Consider the following 17,811-nt stretch of genomic DNA (forward strand, 5'->3'; position numbering starts at 1 on the left):
AAGGCCAGAATTTCTTGAACTAATTTGTCACAACAAAAAGGCTCGCTAAGGTGCGTTTGCATATGATTTTTGCACCCCGCTCTTCCACATTTTAAAATTCATTGTTATACTTATTCAGATTAGATAATAAGGTCACATAAGAAGAAAAGGGGTTCAAAAATCAGAATTTTTTTTGAAAAAGACAAAATAACAACAAAGACAAACCTCAAAAACTCGAAGAAAAAAATACAAAAACGCAATATTGAATCCATTAGTATCCTAGACTATTAACTGATATAATGTGCCGATAAGATTATATAATTTATTACGTCACTTGGGATTAATCTGAACATCAATCACGCCTGTTCCTAAAGTTACTCTGAGAAATGACAAAAAAGGGCGACGACTTTTGATGATATCAAAGAGCAAAAATTCATTCATTTAAAACAAAAGTTCCATAAAGATTTTAAAATTGTGAGGATTTTATTGAGGATAAGTCAAAAGTTGAGAAAAAGGGAAACAAAAAAGCAACGTTCAAAAATAAGTAGATAATATTGAAAAAAAATAAGTTAAAATGCATTTATTCCAATAGATATCAGTCTAAGGCATTCAAAATGTTCACTTCAAACTCCAATGGAAGTTGAAGTACAAATCATTATTCAGAATATGTCGTAAAACTACAAGAAGAACATTAACACATGCCAAACCAAAAATCCAGGTAAAAATCAGTACAAAACTTTGTCAAATTAGTTAAAGGCTTAAACTATTTAATGTATATACTATAAATTTTCAATTGAACCCGCCATCAATAGCCACAGTCTTGGTTATTAATGCGATACTGTAAAAAGACACCAAATAAAAACTTCGATTAAGGGACAATATTCAAAGATGACAAAACTTTTATTTGATTTCGCAGTGTCAGAGTCAAAAGACAACTAGTGTAATAATAATAAAACCACTGCGAAATTAATTGTTGCTTCACTAGACAAAAAAATTGCTCCTTTTCAGACTACCATACAAGTATAGGAATTATGATTTAAAAAGGGGAAATTTCGAGTTTTTCTTAAATAAACATTCAAACTCAAAAGAACCATCAATTATCAAGATGCTTTTCGGATAAACCTATTTAAATTTGATGAGTGTTAACTCTGTCGGAAAATAACAGAAGTTCGGAAGATTCAATTCTACTCTTTCTTAGACTATAAGAATACGTGCAAAGCATAACAACGTGTAAGCCTATAAGCAACGTTTTAGCATTAAGGTGTACAAAGCAACGTATTAGTATTATCAACGATCAAGACAACAAGTGACACTTAGGCGGCAAAGTTTTTTCGATGCTCTTTTACTGGTTTTTTGTCTGATGTTATTGACGTAAAAAACAGTTCGTATTCAATCGGCAATTGTCTAGGAAACCTAAAAATATTAAGCCGAAAACCACCTCAATCGGTACATATCGTGGTTATATTTACTTAAAATTAGGTTAATTGAACTTTTTCGGAACTTTCTACGTATATTAGAACGTATTTAAATCTTATTTTAAAGTTTAGAAATACTCGATTCTGATTGGATGAAATTCGTTCATTTACTGCGTAACATCCTCCGGCCCGGAAGAAGAAGTTGGGAAAACTGGTACAAGTTTTACAAGCGGGCGGACGAGTGAACCGGTCGACGTACGTAAAACGGCGGAGCGCGCGACGCTATCGGAGCCGTAACGGAGTTCCACAATCCGAGCGGTTGGGTAGTAACCCCTAGGGTGGGTTGGTTTCCTCAACTATCCAAACCAAGTCACCGGTCTTAAGGTGTTGCTCGGCAGGCGTCTGCCACTTAGAGCGTCGGTTCAGCGTTGGTACGTACTCTTTGATCCAACGGGACCAGATCGCATTAGCGTACGACTGCGCACGGGCGTAACGTTTACGATGGTCGGGCTCATTGTTGCCGACAACAGACGGAATACCTGTAGAGTGTTCTCCTAAAAGAAAGTGGTTTGGCGTTACAGCGTTCAAATCGCACTGATCGGCGCTTACGGGTGTTAAAGGACGCGAATTGAGAGCATTCTCCACGAGACAAAAGGTAGTATGCAGTACCTCATCCGTGAGGCGACGCGTGCCAAGAATAGTCTACAACACGCGTTTGAAGCGGCGTACCAACCTCTCCCAGATACCCCCTTGTTAAGGTGCGTTGGGTGGATTGAACCTCCACTTTATGCCTTTGTGAGCGAGCTCAGCTGCAATGTTGACAACGTTCCACTTTTCAATACTTTCTCGGAGTTCTTTCTCCACTCCAATAAAGTTAGTGCCATTGTCCGACCGAATCATGGCAGGTGTACCCCTACGGGACACCAACCGCTCAACTCCCATAACGCAAGAACTGGTGTCCATGGATGTAACTATCTCGACATGGACAGCGCGAGTAGTGAGACAGGTGAAGAGGAAGCCCCACCTTTTCTCAGTGGTACGGCGGACAGTAACATAGAGTGGCCCAAAGTAGTCAACGCCAGTGTTCGTGAAGGGAGGAGACTGGTAAGCAAGTCTCTCCTTAGGTAAGTCAGACATGATTGGTTGCATAGTTACAGCTTGGAATTCTCGGCATCTCAGGCAGTGTGCTTTGATGGAACGCAAGGATGATCTTAGTTTCAGTATTGTATAGTGTTCCTGCACAATTTATCTTAGGTATTCAACGCCTTGATGATAATGATTTACGTGCTTGTGTTCAAGGAACAGTTTTACAAACGGATGACGTGCATCTAAGATGATTGGGTACTTTACATTAAACCCAACTTTAATTAAGCGCTTGATGCGGCCCGAGGGACGTATTAGCCCATTTGGACTAATAAACGGTGAATGTGGAGCAATTCGGCTACTCCGTTTAACGAATTTATTGTCAAGAAGATCTTTTCTTTCGGCTTCAAAAGACTCTCCTTGCACCAAGTACTGTAGATGACGCTCGGCTTCGTCAAGCTCAGTAGGGTCAGTAATGCTACCATCGGGGTTACGGTAGCCGGCATGTTTCGGCAGAAGCCGGAGAACGTATGCGGCAATGCGCAAGTACTTTTGATAAGAACTAAACTTATCAAATGGGAATAACGACGGAACGGGAGTTGTCTGTTTTTTAACAGATGTAGCGAGAGAGACAGTGTCTTCTATGATGACTGCTTGGTTGACGCCAAGTTTGATGTTATTAATGACGTCTTTGTTCGGTACGAAAGGGAAACTTGAGTTAGATAAGAAATGTGGACCATTGACCCAACTGCTTAGTTGCAAAACCTCAGCGGACATTCCACGCGTGCCAGCGTCAGCTGGATTATCCTTAGTTGCGACGTGGTTCCATTGGTCAACGCTGGTATACTCCAAAATTTCACAAACGCGGTTTGCAACAAAGATTGGTTGCTTTTCATTAGAGTTTATCCACTGAAGAACGGTCGTGCTGTCTGTCCACATGAATACTTGGTTAACAGTTACAGTAAGTACCTGAATAATTTCGTTTTTCAGCCGAGCGGCAAGTAGAGCTGCTTGCAATTCCAGTTTAGGGACAGTCATTACTTTCATTGGCGCCACGCGCGCTTTCCCCAAAACGAACGGAAGCTCTGTTTTTATCTTGCCCGTAGGAGTTGTTACTCGGGCTCGAAGAAATGCGACGGCACTAAAAATATCCTGGGAACTGTCACCGAACATATGCAACTCTGTATTATCAAAGGGTCCACTAAAGTAACTTCGAGGAATTTTGATGTTTTCAAGCTTTGGTAAGTCCGCACTCCAGACCAAAAACCTTTGAACCATGTCCTGTGGGAGCTCGTCATCCCATTGTTGTCCTGTGACACGCCAGATGTCTTTTAAGAGCAATCGCGCACCGACGGTAAACGGTGCGACAAGACCAATGGGGTCAAAGACTTTCGAGACAAGACTTAGGACCAAGCGTTGCGTGAGGGACTTGGTGATAACGCAGCTTGTACGCCTACTCACAACTAAAGTGTCATTAGTGTGATCCCACTTTAACCCTAGCACATGCGATGAATCCTCCTGACATGAAACAATAACCTTGGGCTCAGTAGATTGAGCCGAACCATCAATTCGATCAGCCAGATTTGGCACATTACTTACAAACTTTGTAAGCTTGAACCCACCGAGATGGAGAAGATGTACGAATTCATTCGATCTATTGATGGCTTTCTCAGGAGACTCCACTGAGTCAAGGTAATCGTCCATGTAGAAGTTTTGAAGGACGGCTTTTGCAGCTTCGGGGTAAAACTTGGCATTGTCTCTCGCAGTGCGTTGTAATGCATAGTTGGCGCATGTGGGCGAGTCTTTAGCCAAAGATATGGCGCGTATATTTATACACTACAACGTTAGTTGTGGGGTCCTCCAGCCACAGAAAGCGAAGTGATGGTTGATCTGATGGTAATACACCAACCTGTAGAAACATTCCCTCGATGTCGGCAGAGACGGCATATGGATGTTGTCGGAAGCGAAGAAGTACGTAAATAAGATTTTGGAGCAGATCAGGGCCAGTGAGCAAAGATTTATTCAGTGAGGCGCCATGAAATTTTGCTGCTCCATTGAGCACCCTACGCACCTTACCCGGTTTGTTCGGGTTTAAAACCGGATGGTGGGGTAAGTACCACTCTTTATCGGACTGGTTCTCAACCTTGTGAGCGTCCGGAACCTCAATTACATACCCCTTATTTAGGTCTTCCTTAATGGTGCTAGTATACTTCTCTCTAAGGTCTTCATCCTTGGCCCATCGTTTTTCGAGAGATTTTAGTTGCACAAGGGAGGAGAAGTAATTATTTGGGAGCTTGGTGTTATCTGCTGCCCATAGCATTCCGACATCGTATCTCAGGCCATTGTGTATGGTGGTACCCTCAAGAATTTTGTGAGCCCTTGCTGCAGATCGTGGGTCGACCTGCTTATTCGCTCCGAATGATTCAATGTCGTACCATGCCTTTACTTGACTTGCTAACTCCTTGTCATGTTCGATATTCACTTTAAAGCACGTTGAGGTTAAACACGAACTTGATGGTAACGGACCGCTTAAGACCCAGCCTATGGGTAAGCGTACGGCAACGGGTGAACGCTTCTCATCGGCAGAGAAGTATTCTAACGGGCAGATGGCATGATAGACATCTTGTCCGAGTATCATCTCAATGTCTTTATAGGAATATGTCACAGGATCAAGGACTGCTAAGTGTGGGTAAGTCTCTTGCAGGGCCTGTACATTAATTATATCAGAGCCGACGTTAAGACTCTCTTTAACGAAAGGATTGATGGTAAATGGTTCGAAATCTTGATGTTCTCTTGGTTTCACAGTAACTTCAACGATCCTAGTGTCAGCTACTTCTTCGGTATTAATACCCTTGACAGTTAGCTTTAGTGCTTTACCGTGCAAACCGAGTCTATCTGCGAGACTACCGGCCACCCAAGAGTTACTGCAGGCGGTATCACACAATACTAAAGCCTTGGTATCTAAACCGGAGGAACTGAACAACTGCAATTCAGTCACCTGAAGGAGCTCCTTAACATCAGTAACAGATGACATTGTTGTGATCTTATTAGACGTCTGTTGACTCGTAGTTGCTTTACTCTGACCTATGTTGACAGAAGACTGGATGGTATTTGGATTTGTTGACTTTTTTGTTGGGAAAACCCTATCTGCTCCATGCAATAGTGTGTTATGCGAACTATTGCACCCCTCTGCTCGGCACTTTCTTGGCTGAGGGCACTGGCGGAATGTGTGCTTGTCCCGTAAGCACGAAAAGCAAAGTTTGTTATCTACCACCAACTTAGCTCTCTGGGTTGGAGTCTTTTCCTTGAAAACTCGACACTCCCATAGCCGGTGGTTACCTTTGCATACAATGCATCGAAAGAAAGTGTTTGTGGAAGCAGATGGCATTTGCTTCTTTGTTTCCCTTTGTTGCGAATTTGATGCAAACACTTTTGAAGCTGTTTTGGTCTTGGTTACTGAAGTGCTGTTATCTTCAGGCCTTGCCTTGGTTGCGCTTTGTTTCATAAGATCGTGGGCCTCAGCCTTTTCTTTAAGCCAGTCGTTAAAGTCAAGGAGGGTAGGCTTAACCCAGTGCTTCTTAACCGTAAAGAGCGACCATGACTGTTTCATGTTTGGTGGTAACTTTTGTACTGCTTGGTTAAGTAGGGAAGCGCTCTTCAAGTCAGCATCATATGATAGTGACTTGAAAACCCCAACGAGGCTGGATATTGCTGCAGAATAGTTTATGATGTTATCACTATTGTGCATTTTAAGAGGCCGAAAGTTGCTTAGTTTATCCAAGTGTGCACTTACGACTGCCTGTGGCTGGCCAAATTTACGTTCTAAAGTCCGTAGTGCATCCTTGTACATTAAACCACAGTAAGCAAACTCGGCGATTGCAATCTTTGCTTTACCGGTTACGAGTATTTTAAGGTACGTCAATTTAACGTCATCAGTGAGCGACTGCGAGTCAATCGCGCTTTTGAATTGACCATACCACTCATGCCACTTTAATGAGTCGCCATTAAACTCTGCAAGTTTCCACTCGGGCAAAGGGTCGTTTTTCTTACTTGTTATCGCATCAGCCAGTTCCCTAAGCAATGACGCATTGTCTGGTATCGGAGGGGCAGTTGCAGACACCTGCGGACCGCTCCAACTCAACGGAGTGGGCCCAACATAGGGGTATGTTGGCTGAAAAACCGGAGTGGCTAGACCAGGTACAACATTACTAGTAATCCCGATCGGGTTTTCCTGCTGTGCACCTGATGGTGATTGCATATCAATCAAAGGGGGCGAATTCTGATAAATTCGTAGTGGAACATTAGTGCTTGATGGTGCGATATGTATGTGTACATTTGGAGGCAGACTGATCACGGTGGTTGTGTCTTGGTTGACTATTGACGGTCTGTGCTGTGGGAACCGCCAATGACTCATATTTGGCACAAAGTTCTGGCCAAGAGGGATATTGGGCATATTTAGGAAAGGAGGAGCAACAGAACGTATGACTTTGTTTACTCGGTTATTATTATTTTGAAAAGTGTTGTAGACGGGAGGTTGATTGATCATTGGGGCGTGTAGAATGGGAGCAGTGACGTTAGGTGCAAATACTGGGTCCTGAATAGGAAGGTCAATGGGATGAGCGGGTTCGGAGTTGTGCTGTTGAGTGTTTGGACTTGGTGGGGCGCTTGGGTGCAAGGGAACGTTTATTGCGGGGGCTGGATGATTTGTTGTCGGAAAAGTAGGAATAGTGGCGTTTGGTGCTCGGGGGACAAAATTAACTTGTTGTCGGGAGCATATTCGCTGGGCCGAATTATTCTTGGGTAGACTTGATGTTTCAGGTCCCCTGGATTGTGAAATTTGAAGTTGTGCGTTCGGAAATAACCCGGATGCATTATTTTGATTTAATTGCGGTGCAAACGGCTGGGGTGGAACGGGCTGTTGAATAGGAGGTGAAGAAGCCCCATGGGGCGTGTACAGAAGGCGGCTGACTATCCCCGGTTGCTTGGTTAGTTATGCTTGGAAGCGCCATGCCTTGCTGACCGGTTTGATCTATTTGCGCTCTTAAATGCGCCTGGTACAACGCCTGTAAGTTAGCAGCAGCCAAAAAATTTTCACGTGGAGTATAATAGGGGTCGAGTTGCTGCAAGGTCTCAATGCTTAAAAAGTAATTGCCTCGACAATTTTTTGGAATGGAATGCCTTGAAATGTCAGTGTTGTGATCTTCCCCTGCTTCGCCAATATTGTGGCTAGGGCATTCTGGAGGGTCTTTCGTAACCTCTGGTTCACTAGTTTTCTCGTTGTTAAAACTTAAGGCAAGTGAGGTGTTGATCCAATCCTGGACAGCCTTTTCACTTCTCATTGAGCTCTTAGCACTTGCGGTGGTTTCAGATTGGCTACCTTTAGAAACGGCGTCCAACAATTCAAATTCTTGCAGAGTTGCCTCAGCCAACCGTTTCCTGTTGTTTTCCTCCAGTTCATCCAATTCCATTTGTTTTTTCTGTTTAGCAAAGCGAATGGCTGCCTCATTTTGTTTTTCAATTTCTTCGCGCTTCATTTTAGCAATTACGTAATCATGTTTACGCTGACTAGATGTTTTTGACGAGGTCATCAATGAGGGAAATCTAGAACGAATGGAAGCCCTCGGTTCCTGAAACTCACTCACTTTATCATCAGCAGATTTGATGTAGTTTCGTGCTGAAGTGAGGATCTTGTCGTTCTTGGTTGTCATTGCCACTAAGTAAGACTCTAGTGAAGGAACAAGTGCACTTGGATCCTCCGTTTTTCCAGCAAATGCAATCAGGTCCTCATTTTTGTCTACAACGGTCATAAATGCTTCGTTGCACTTTGTTACTAGGCGGTCAACTTTCACTCGCCTACTTTGACTATTTATACAATGAAGGATATCTTCATGTATAGCATGCAATTCAGCCTCACGCTTTGACCTGGCAGCGTACAACTTTTTGACTTTTTGATCAAGACTATTAGACATCATGATGTTATTAATTCCAAAGACCAGCAATCCTACCACTGCACACGGTTATAATTTATATGCACACTCCAAACAAACATAATACACGCAAAACGAACCCAACGCAAAAGACACCAAACACAGCACACTGTAGACAGTCTGTAAAACAAACCACCCAAAGAGCAAAGAAGGTCGTCGAGCACACTGTGCCCGGCAAAAACAGAAGTGGAGCGCTGAACGCTATGCGCTCAACGCGGAGGGAGGCAAAGGACACACGGGAAGTCGAGCGAGCAACGCGCGACGAAACGGTGACGTTACGGACGGAAAGTCGAGCGAGCAACGCGCGACGCGACGGAAACGGTACAGAAGAGAAGTCGAGCGAGCAATGCGCGATAGAACGGAAACTGGACGTGCGGGAAAACGAACGAAACGGGACGGTGGGAAAGAACGGGCGGGAAATGAGTTCGGAAAGAACTATGTTAGCAGACAACAGCAAAAACTCAAGCAAACAACCTAGCCGTAACTCCAGAACAAACTTAAGTCACACCCTAGGAAGAAGGAGAGAAGCTACTGCAAGACAATCTAATATAGTTCATAATGGGTCTATAACGACAAATTCAACGAAAAACTATTTTACGGCAATGCAGTAGTACACTAAAAGGATGAAAAGGTCGAGAAATTTACTAGCCGTAACTCCAGAATAAACTTAAGTCATCCTCGCAAAACCCAAACCGTAACAAACAATCAGCATACTAACGTTATTAAACAAACTACAGCAAAATTGAATAAACTACAATAGTGTGTTTGTAGACTAAGATAGTTGGAAAAGTCGAGAAACAATCCAGCCGTAACTCGAGAATGAACTTAAGTCGCACCCTAGAAGGCAACAGGACCAAACCAACTAGCAATCGTACAGGTACACACAAACATACAGCAGCAAAACCAATATACTACAACAGAAGGGCTAGTAAATTAGTAAAGTTGAAAAGTCCAGGGTAATCCAGCCGTAACTCGAGAATAAACTTAAGTCACACCCTAGAAAGCTATAAGACCTAAACAACAAACCAGCATACTAGCATACTCAACATACTACAGCAAAAACAACAACATACTTCATCACATATGACATACTACATCGAAAATCGGAAAAAAAGCGAAAAAAAACGAAAAGCGAAGTTTTGGGAGAGCGACGTTATTGAGAGAAAAAAAACGGAACACGGAGAATTGGAAAGTTAAAGGGCGAAAAGGACGCGGACGAAACGGCACATAAACGAGCGACGAGAAAATTTTATAGGGTTTCGATTTTCTCTGTTTCAATTCTTTTGTTGGCCGGAGGTTGTAAAAATTTTCACAACTTTTTTGTGTTTATTGAGTTTCACTCAATTTACAAACCTTCTTGATGAGAAAAATGATTTTTGACAATTTGTCAAATTTTTTTGCCTTTGTCCAATTTTTTCCAATTTTGGTCAATTTTTTGAAAATTTTTGATTACGGAATGGTAATCCGGTAAATTGGACGGTTTTATGCCTGAAAGTACGGTTTATCAATATTCAATATTGATATTCTATATTTTTTGATTTGCACCAAAATTGACCAAAAATTTTTAAAATTGGACAAATTAGCATAATTTTCTCTCAATTTTCTCTTTATCAGAGGTTATTCTTTGATATACGAACCGCCTACATCATTTTTCTCGAATTTTTGGTAGTTTCAGAGGTTACTTTGTGGGTGTTATTGGTAACCTTTAATCTAAATTGATGACCAAAAAGTTTTTGCTATCTATCACCATCAGAAAAATTGGGAGGGGTTAAGCTTGCCGTCTAGGTGATTAAATCTAACGTCATACAAATAAGCAAAAACAAAGTTATTAATGTTCTGTCTAACAGTTTTGGCGTCCTCTTCCTTTGAGGCTCTGTCTCTGAGCCGTGGTTCCAATTTCGTAAAAAATTTTATCCTTGGTCGAATCACTGGCAATGTGTTGTTTTGCGCGGTGGATGTGGACAACCTGAGTGCTCGTCTGGCCTATTCTCTCAACCCACTAGTTCGTCACATTCGAACCTCGCATGGATACACTGGTCATCATTGCATCTGAACTGATTCGTCGCACACTCCCTTCCCGGCTCGCTTCCGATCACTGCGAGTAACAAGAGCAACAGCATGCTCTCTTTCGTAATCATCTCAATTGCAAAACTCAAAATTAGTACGGTAACAAGCTGGTTGAGACTATCAATAACTCCACCTCAATCCGATTAGTGAACAACACCGAGATGGACCAATATTAACCAATATTAATTGCCGGGTCGCGGCACCAATGTTAACTCTGTCGGAAAATAACAGAAGTTCGGAAGATTCAATTCTACTCTTTCTTAGACTATAAGAATACGTGCAAAGCATAACAACGTGTAAGCCTATAAGCAACGTTTTAGCATTAAGGTGTACAAAGCAACGTATTAGTATTATCAACGATCAAGACAACAAGTGACACTTAGGCGGCAAAGTTTTTTCGATGCTCTTTTACTGGTTTTTTGTCTGATGTTATTGACGTAAAAAACAGTTCGTATTCAATCGGCAATTGTCTAGGAAACCTAAAAATATTAAGCCGAAAACCACCTCAATCGGTACATATCGTGGTTATATTTACTTAAAATTAGGTTAATTGAACTTTTTCCGGAACTTTCTACGTATATTAGAACGTATTTAAATCTTATTTTAAAGTTTAGAAATACTCGATTCTGATTGGATGAAATTCGTTCATTTACTGCGTAACAATGAGAGTAGCCAGTATCAGTTTAGCATGGCCGTGTCAGCAGCTTTAGGTCTGTACGTTTGGCAATTTGGAGAAACTGAGCTAAAACACATATTTGCTGCTTTTTCCCTGTAAAATTCTGATTAATTCTCTTTATTCATTCCAAAGTTTAGCCAACATTTTACACGAAAAGACTAGCCACTCTTTCCAGTAATCCTCCGTTTTTGTTAAAATAAAAACAATGACACTATTGTCAATAATTTTACATATTTTTAACAGAATTGATGAAAGTTTGAGTAAAATTTTGTCAAATGTCGAATGCTCACAAAAACTTTAGAGCTCTATAATTTGTTGCTTTTTGTTTCACTATTCTACGCTTGCAGGCTTTCTGTTGACACCGCTCACAACTGTTTATTGAGTAAACCAATCGGTCAAAACTGAAAACCCAGTAGAGCATTATGCGCAAAATGGCCAGGTGTGCGGCGGGGTGGGAACAAAAAGTGTGAAATCGGTAGAAGCTTTAGTGAGAAGAGAAGAGAGACATGATCTGTATTCACATTATGATGCAACAAAAAATGAGTTTTTTTTTCAGGAAATGATGTTAATTCATTTATCCGATCTTGTGCATATGATCAACAAGAATGCTCAGTTGACGACTTCCACCAATTTGAGCACGTGAGGGTGAGTAGGATGGGCTATTACTTTTATCCTCTTATTTCTGGGTACACATTAGTTTAACCCATCATCGAAGTAACCAAAGTCATAAAAACCAAACAATCAAAAATTATTATCTGAAATAGCAACTAAAAGGAGTTCTTACCGTTGTGTTTCACAGCTTTCCAGCAAATTGTTGTACATGAGGAGGCTAACTAAAAGCCACCGAAAATTAGAGAGAAGAAATTCTGGCGACAGGAAGAATTCTTTAAGGAATTAAGTTTCATAGAAAACATTTTTTATGCAAAATTTAATTTTGTTTTAGAACCGTAGTTGATTCATAACAAAGTTATAAAACCGTTTTATGATACAAAGCAAATGTAATTGATCGCCTGGGTACCAAAAAAAATTATAAAACAAAATGAATTGCAGGAACTGTCATATAAAATGAACGAAAAAATACAAAAAAAAGGCAGTTTATTAGGAAATGCTTTAAAGCGTGTCAAGGATTTCATCACTGAAAGTTGCATTTTTCAGCGAATTTCTCACATAGATATCACAAAATTTGTCTGATTTTGCAGTTTAGATTTGTCTGATTTTGCAATTTACAGTTTCCAAATAGAATTTTTGGTCAGAAACTGTCATTCAGGTTGAGCTGACTAAAGTATGACTTTTGTTAATACTTCCGTTATAATTTAGATTTAGACAGCCTAGTGTGAACCTAATTTCATTATGGTCCTCATTATAATTTGATTTTTTTTTCATTTTTAAAGAAGTAGGACATCTTTGTTTTAGTACGGAAATTGTTTCACCTTCAACGCCCCCATTGGTAACGATGGAAACTTCAACGAGTCCCAAATCGTACGCACTGGCCGAACTGGAGGAGATTACGGGCTGAAATTAACCCTTTTTGTGGACAGTGACGACTATTTGGGCCTTTTAGGGCAGAACACCGGAGTTAAAGTTGTTATTCACTCCGCAAGGATCGAACCAGATTTGATAGCCGATTCCTTTATAGCCAGTGTGGGTAAGAGAAGTCATATTTCAGTTGGTATAGCAACAGTCTTGCTACTCAATTTTGGACCCCTTTCCTCACGTTGCCTTCTGATCAGACTATTTTCTAGTCTATGTTAATTACCAGATCAGCGGTCTCGTTCAGATTTCTTATTGTCACAACCTAACTGTGGTATTTAGCTAACTCCATATACTGCTATAAAGAATTAGAGCTTAGAGGACTCGAACCTACTATCTCCAGAACCGCGTCCAGGCACCGTTGCACCAAAGCTCTGCTGAAGTTGCAACTTTGTTAGCTTGATATACCACAAGCTGGGTTATTACATTGTTTTTATTTAGAATTTTTCCCCCGATTTGAGAGTTTGGAGCTCGAACTCCAAGAAAAATCAGCTCTAGACGATTGCTGATACAAATCGCAAATGCAATATTTGTTTGCTTTATTTTCTGGGTTTACGGTTTCCGTCATGAATTATTTATCAGTAGGTTTAAATGCCCGATTTCAACAGAAAATTGAGAAAAAAATGTATACAAAAAGTTCTGATGATAAATGATATTGCGTTCGAACCCCAAAAGCACTCAGATCAAGATTCTGGGATCTTTTCCTTTTCCAGCTCAGTGGGTGCATATTATTTGCACCCACAGACGCACGTGCCATATTTTAACATAGTGATGTACTATGTAATGGCACGTGTTCCGTAACTGGGGGCACATAACGTGCAGCGTTTGTTATAAGGGCTTTCCATTTATGGCACCCACCCGTATTTACTGTAACGGGGATTGAGGAGAGGCGATACGTGATATGGCCCACTAAGCAGGGGTGGGGGCTATAACGGGAAAGACCCTGCTGTGAAATGGGTATGTTAACGAGCATTGACTTCCCAGGTTGAGGTGCCATCCGGAAGTGACCTCTGATCATCCGATGTCCAACGCACACGGTGTGTTCCCAGACCATAATTACAGGGTCTGGGTTTTGGTTCCGGATGGGAATGGTATGATCAGAGACAGTTTTGAGCGCACATTTAACGCACAAGGTGTTTTGAGCGCACATTAGTCTGATCAGAGGTTACTTTCGTCTGGGATGGTCTGATCAGAGGTTACTTTCGTCTGGGATGGTCTGATCAGAGGTTACTTTCGCCTGGGATGGTCTGATCAGAGGTTACATTCGTCTGGTACGGTCTGATCAGAGGTCACTTCCGGATGGCACCTCAACCTGGGTTAGCATATTTTCATAAAGAAAAAAATTATTTGATGATATTTGTTTGCAGGTTACGAAACAGAAGTTGCCCTCACCCGCGAGACAATTTCCCGATTGCCGGACCCTTACAGCACCTGTATTAACACGTACCCAGACTTCCTTCCAATGTCGGATGTGAACCGGCAGTTCGACTACAACCGGAGGGTGTGCCAGAGTTACTGCTACCAGTACCACATGAATCTAGAGTGCGGATGTTATGACGACTACACTGTCCAAGTTGACACCCTCTGTGACTTTAAGGTATCATGCCTAGGATTCGGGTCTTTCCCATTATAGCCCCCCCCCCCCAGCTTAGTGGTCAGATAACCTATAGCCCCCTTCCCCATCATGGTAATTATACCATAATGGGGGCTATAATTTCCTGGGGGCTATAATGGGAAAGACCCTGGGATTCTACTGGGTTGATGCATCCAATAATATCTGCATCTAAATTTACAACTTAGAGGGACTCCCCTCATTGCCCTTTTACTAACCCCACGAGTTCAAAATTGCGGCGACTACGAAAGTCGTAGTTTAAGCCGTTAATTGGGCTAAGGGGTTATTATCATCCTATGGGGGGCGAGATTTAAATTGTTATCATTTATTCCTTAAGTCGCCCTCCTTTTGAAAACAAATGAAGCGCCTAAATAACTTGTAGTGCTCCGTAAACATTGCAATAAGCTTTAATATACTCAATTAATTATAGAAACTTGATAACACTAATATGAAATATTATTGAACACGGTACACGTCTCAAAATCTTTTCAACGCAAAAATCCAGATTAGAACAAAATTGCACTGGTAAAATTAGAGTAAAGAAACAATTTCTTAATGTTCAGTCAATAAAGATGGACCGAGACAAGGCGAGAGAAACCAAGTGTTTCAAGTTAAATAGCGCCCAAAATCACGATCTAATAAGACATTAACCGAGTAGAGAATTTATCGAAAAATATAAGATCCTGCGCAAATGGGATCTTTTCCGTTTGTCCCCCCCCCCCGTTTTGTGAAGGCATATTATTTGCATTCCCCACACGCACGTGTCATATTTTTACATAATGATTTACTATGTATTGGGCACGAGCTCTGTAACGGGGGGGGGGGGGGAGCATAATGTATTGGGGGGGGGGGGGGGCACAAACGGAAAAGATCTCGCAAATGTTATCACGATTTTTCAATTATTATAAAAAAACTAACAAGAATTATCAACCAAACTTCCTCAAATAAATGTCTTATTATGAAGGCTTGTAAACTTTAACCTTTCGGTTGTATTATTAATTTTCATGCTTAGAGTTGTTTAGGATTCTGCTATAGCAGTATGCAAAGCCAGCGTCGACCTCAAATTCATTCTTGGTGAGTTGACTTGTGCGTGTGATCAAGAATGTGACTCAGAAAGTTACTCAAAAGTGGTGTCGGCTATCAACTGGCCATCCGTCAACTATCTCCCGTTCTTCGCATCATTCTCCTGGCAACAAGCCATTGCCGACAAGTTGGTATAGTTTTAGGGATAGGAATCTGAAGTTAACGGCTTTTATGAAAACACGAATGAAACACTCTCTCTTATTTCATTATTATTGATTGCGAGATGATTAAAAACTTTCTTCGCGATTCCTGCAAGATTTGGAGGTCTTTTGATCACTAGGGATATTAAACTTTAATCATTTTCAGCGGAGAGTTCGATGAATCTAATTAATATGCGGTGAATTTAAGAGGTAGCGCAGGTTCTGGTTGTTTTTCACCCTGTACTGAGCTGGACCAGAGTAGACCACAGCTGGATCAGAGTTCCTCCAGTGTAAGACATCAGTCATCTCCGGGTTTAGGTGTGGCACTGTTTTTTATCCAGAGTAGGCCTTCTCTGGGGCTAGTCTTCACAGAGTTAAGCCCAGAGTATGTATAAAATAGGGTTGCTCGTGACAGAGTTGACCGCAAATAGGATTCCTAATTATCTTACTAAAAACCAAATTAATTTTTTTCCTGTTAGGATAATGATTTCACACGCATTTCCAAAAATCCTTCTAGGAAACCTTGCAATTACTTGTCGTACCTGACTTATCAAACCTTAAATTTTTCCCACCTCATCATTAAATTTTGCCCTATTCTTGAACAACTGGGGTGCTTGGGATAGCACTCACAAAACATGCTCGCAAGTTTTTCTGAAGTAAAAGACTCTCAGGTACTCTAAAGGTACTCTGTTAAGCGTAGAAAGTGACATGATCAGCAGACTCTGATCTAGCTCTGTGAGGTTCGGTTCTGTGAAGTTCATATGTTCCAGTTCTAATATAATCAGAAGGTAAATTATGGGACCGCAATAGGAATACGTTGTTTAGCGGTGAATGTGCAAAATTTAGTTAGACCAGAGGATAAAAATTTTTAGCGGTGATGTTTACAAAAGTCTCCGAATTCACAGCTTAACAATGTAACATTTTGTAACAAGAAATCTCTTATGAAATTTCAAGATAGTTGCCTTGTTCACAATTAAATTAAATGATTTTGCTGTTTAAAAAGCTTTCATCGCTATTTAGCTCTATCTATACTAAATTTCATTTTTTTTCACTACATTTTTTACTATCCCTTATTTGCGGTGAACCACCAACCACTTAATAAAAGTTCCTGTCCACATAGATAGTATCAACTAAAATTTTTCAAAAATAGATTGAAACAACTTAACTTAACTACGCCAACTACGTCCAGAAGCAGCAATTTATATTTATTCAAAATGCCAGTGAAAATTGTTGTCAGTTTCGAAGGATATCGTCAATATTAACCGTGAACAATGCTCTGATTTGCAAGAAAACTTTTCCTCTCTTCGTTTTAACAAAGAGTAAGTTGGTAAGTTTACTTAGGTATAGCCTTGCATACTTTTTCTCCCTTTTCAATTAATTGATTTTACAAGTGTTGAATTGCATATACTGCATCTTGAAAAAAAATTTGGGTTGAGTTTTTGTTCAGGCCGAACTTCCGTCCGATTATATTATATAATCTCACTCTTTTCCAAAAGACTGTATTCAAAATCAGTAAATTAACAAACTTGTTTGGTTTTGCAAGTCATTGCGGTGGTTACTGGGAGCAGGTCATCTGTTTTGTATTTAATTCCTAATCTCAAATTGTTAAAAGTTTTTTGCGAAGAATTTATAAACAGTTGAGCCCGAAGTCTAGCGTTAAAAACAGTTGTTTTCCTTAAATATGAGGAGGTGATCATGGCAAAAAGTTTAATTCTTTTGAGTTATCATAATTAAAGGGACAGTTACTCAACATTTCTTGACCTGGACTATCCTTAGAGTTGTCCTCAGAACTGCTGCAGACCATTTCACTTTTTTCATGTGGACACTGCAATTTAATATGGACAGAATAATAAAGTTTAAACTTTGTGCCTCACTTCAGAAGAAAACGCTGCACAATGTGCAAAATTTTTCCTTATTTCTTTGCAGGCTTTTGGTAATTTGTGTCATTAAATTTTAAATAACCAAGTCAAAGTCCAATTCCTGAAATCCTTTGCTCGATTATGCATTTAAGTATACGATAATCCAGGGCGTTGATCAGAAACGTCTCCTACATTTTTTTTCTTGTAAAATTTTGCCTTAAAATGAAATTTTCAAGAAAGAAAATGGTTCTTGATCCATAATGAAATTTCTACTTTTCAATAAATTAGGCTTAACATTAATGCAGTCTGGGCAGTCTTTGAGCAACAATGTGTGTAACCATTTATTTAAACAACGGATGGAGAACATTATGGATTATCAA

The 17,811-nt window shown here is 40.6% G+C and overlaps 1 protein-coding gene across 1 annotated transcript in view; it reads left to right on the top strand.

Annotated features, from left to right (window-relative positions):
* Positions 1–15,957, top strand: part of LOC142356301 (epithelial sodium channel subunit gamma-like) — a gene marked incomplete at its 3' end in the record, with an annotated part of 22,903 nt that extends 6,946 nt beyond the window's left edge. Inside the window, exons 4-8 of the mRNA XM_075408238.1 lie at positions 11,764–11,852; positions 12,621–12,852; positions 14,105–14,334; positions 15,372–15,559; positions 15,781–15,957. Of these exons, the coding sequence (XP_075264353.1) occupies positions 11,764–11,852; positions 12,621–12,852; positions 14,105–14,334; positions 15,372–15,559; positions 15,781–15,957 (916 nt within the window). The remainder of the gene's footprint in view (positions 1–11,763; positions 11,853–12,620; positions 12,853–14,104; positions 14,335–15,371; positions 15,560–15,780) is intronic.
* Between the last annotated feature and the right edge of the window lie 1,854 nt (positions 15,958–17,811).

The sequence above is a fragment of the Convolutriloba macropyga genome, unplaced genomic scaffold (assembly GCF_964194025.1).
Source record: "Convolutriloba macropyga unplaced genomic scaffold, txConMacr16.3 SCAFFOLD_1933, whole genome shotgun sequence".
NCBI classification, from domain to species: domain Eukaryota; kingdom Metazoa; phylum Xenacoelomorpha; order Acoela; family Convolutidae; genus Convolutriloba; species Convolutriloba macropyga.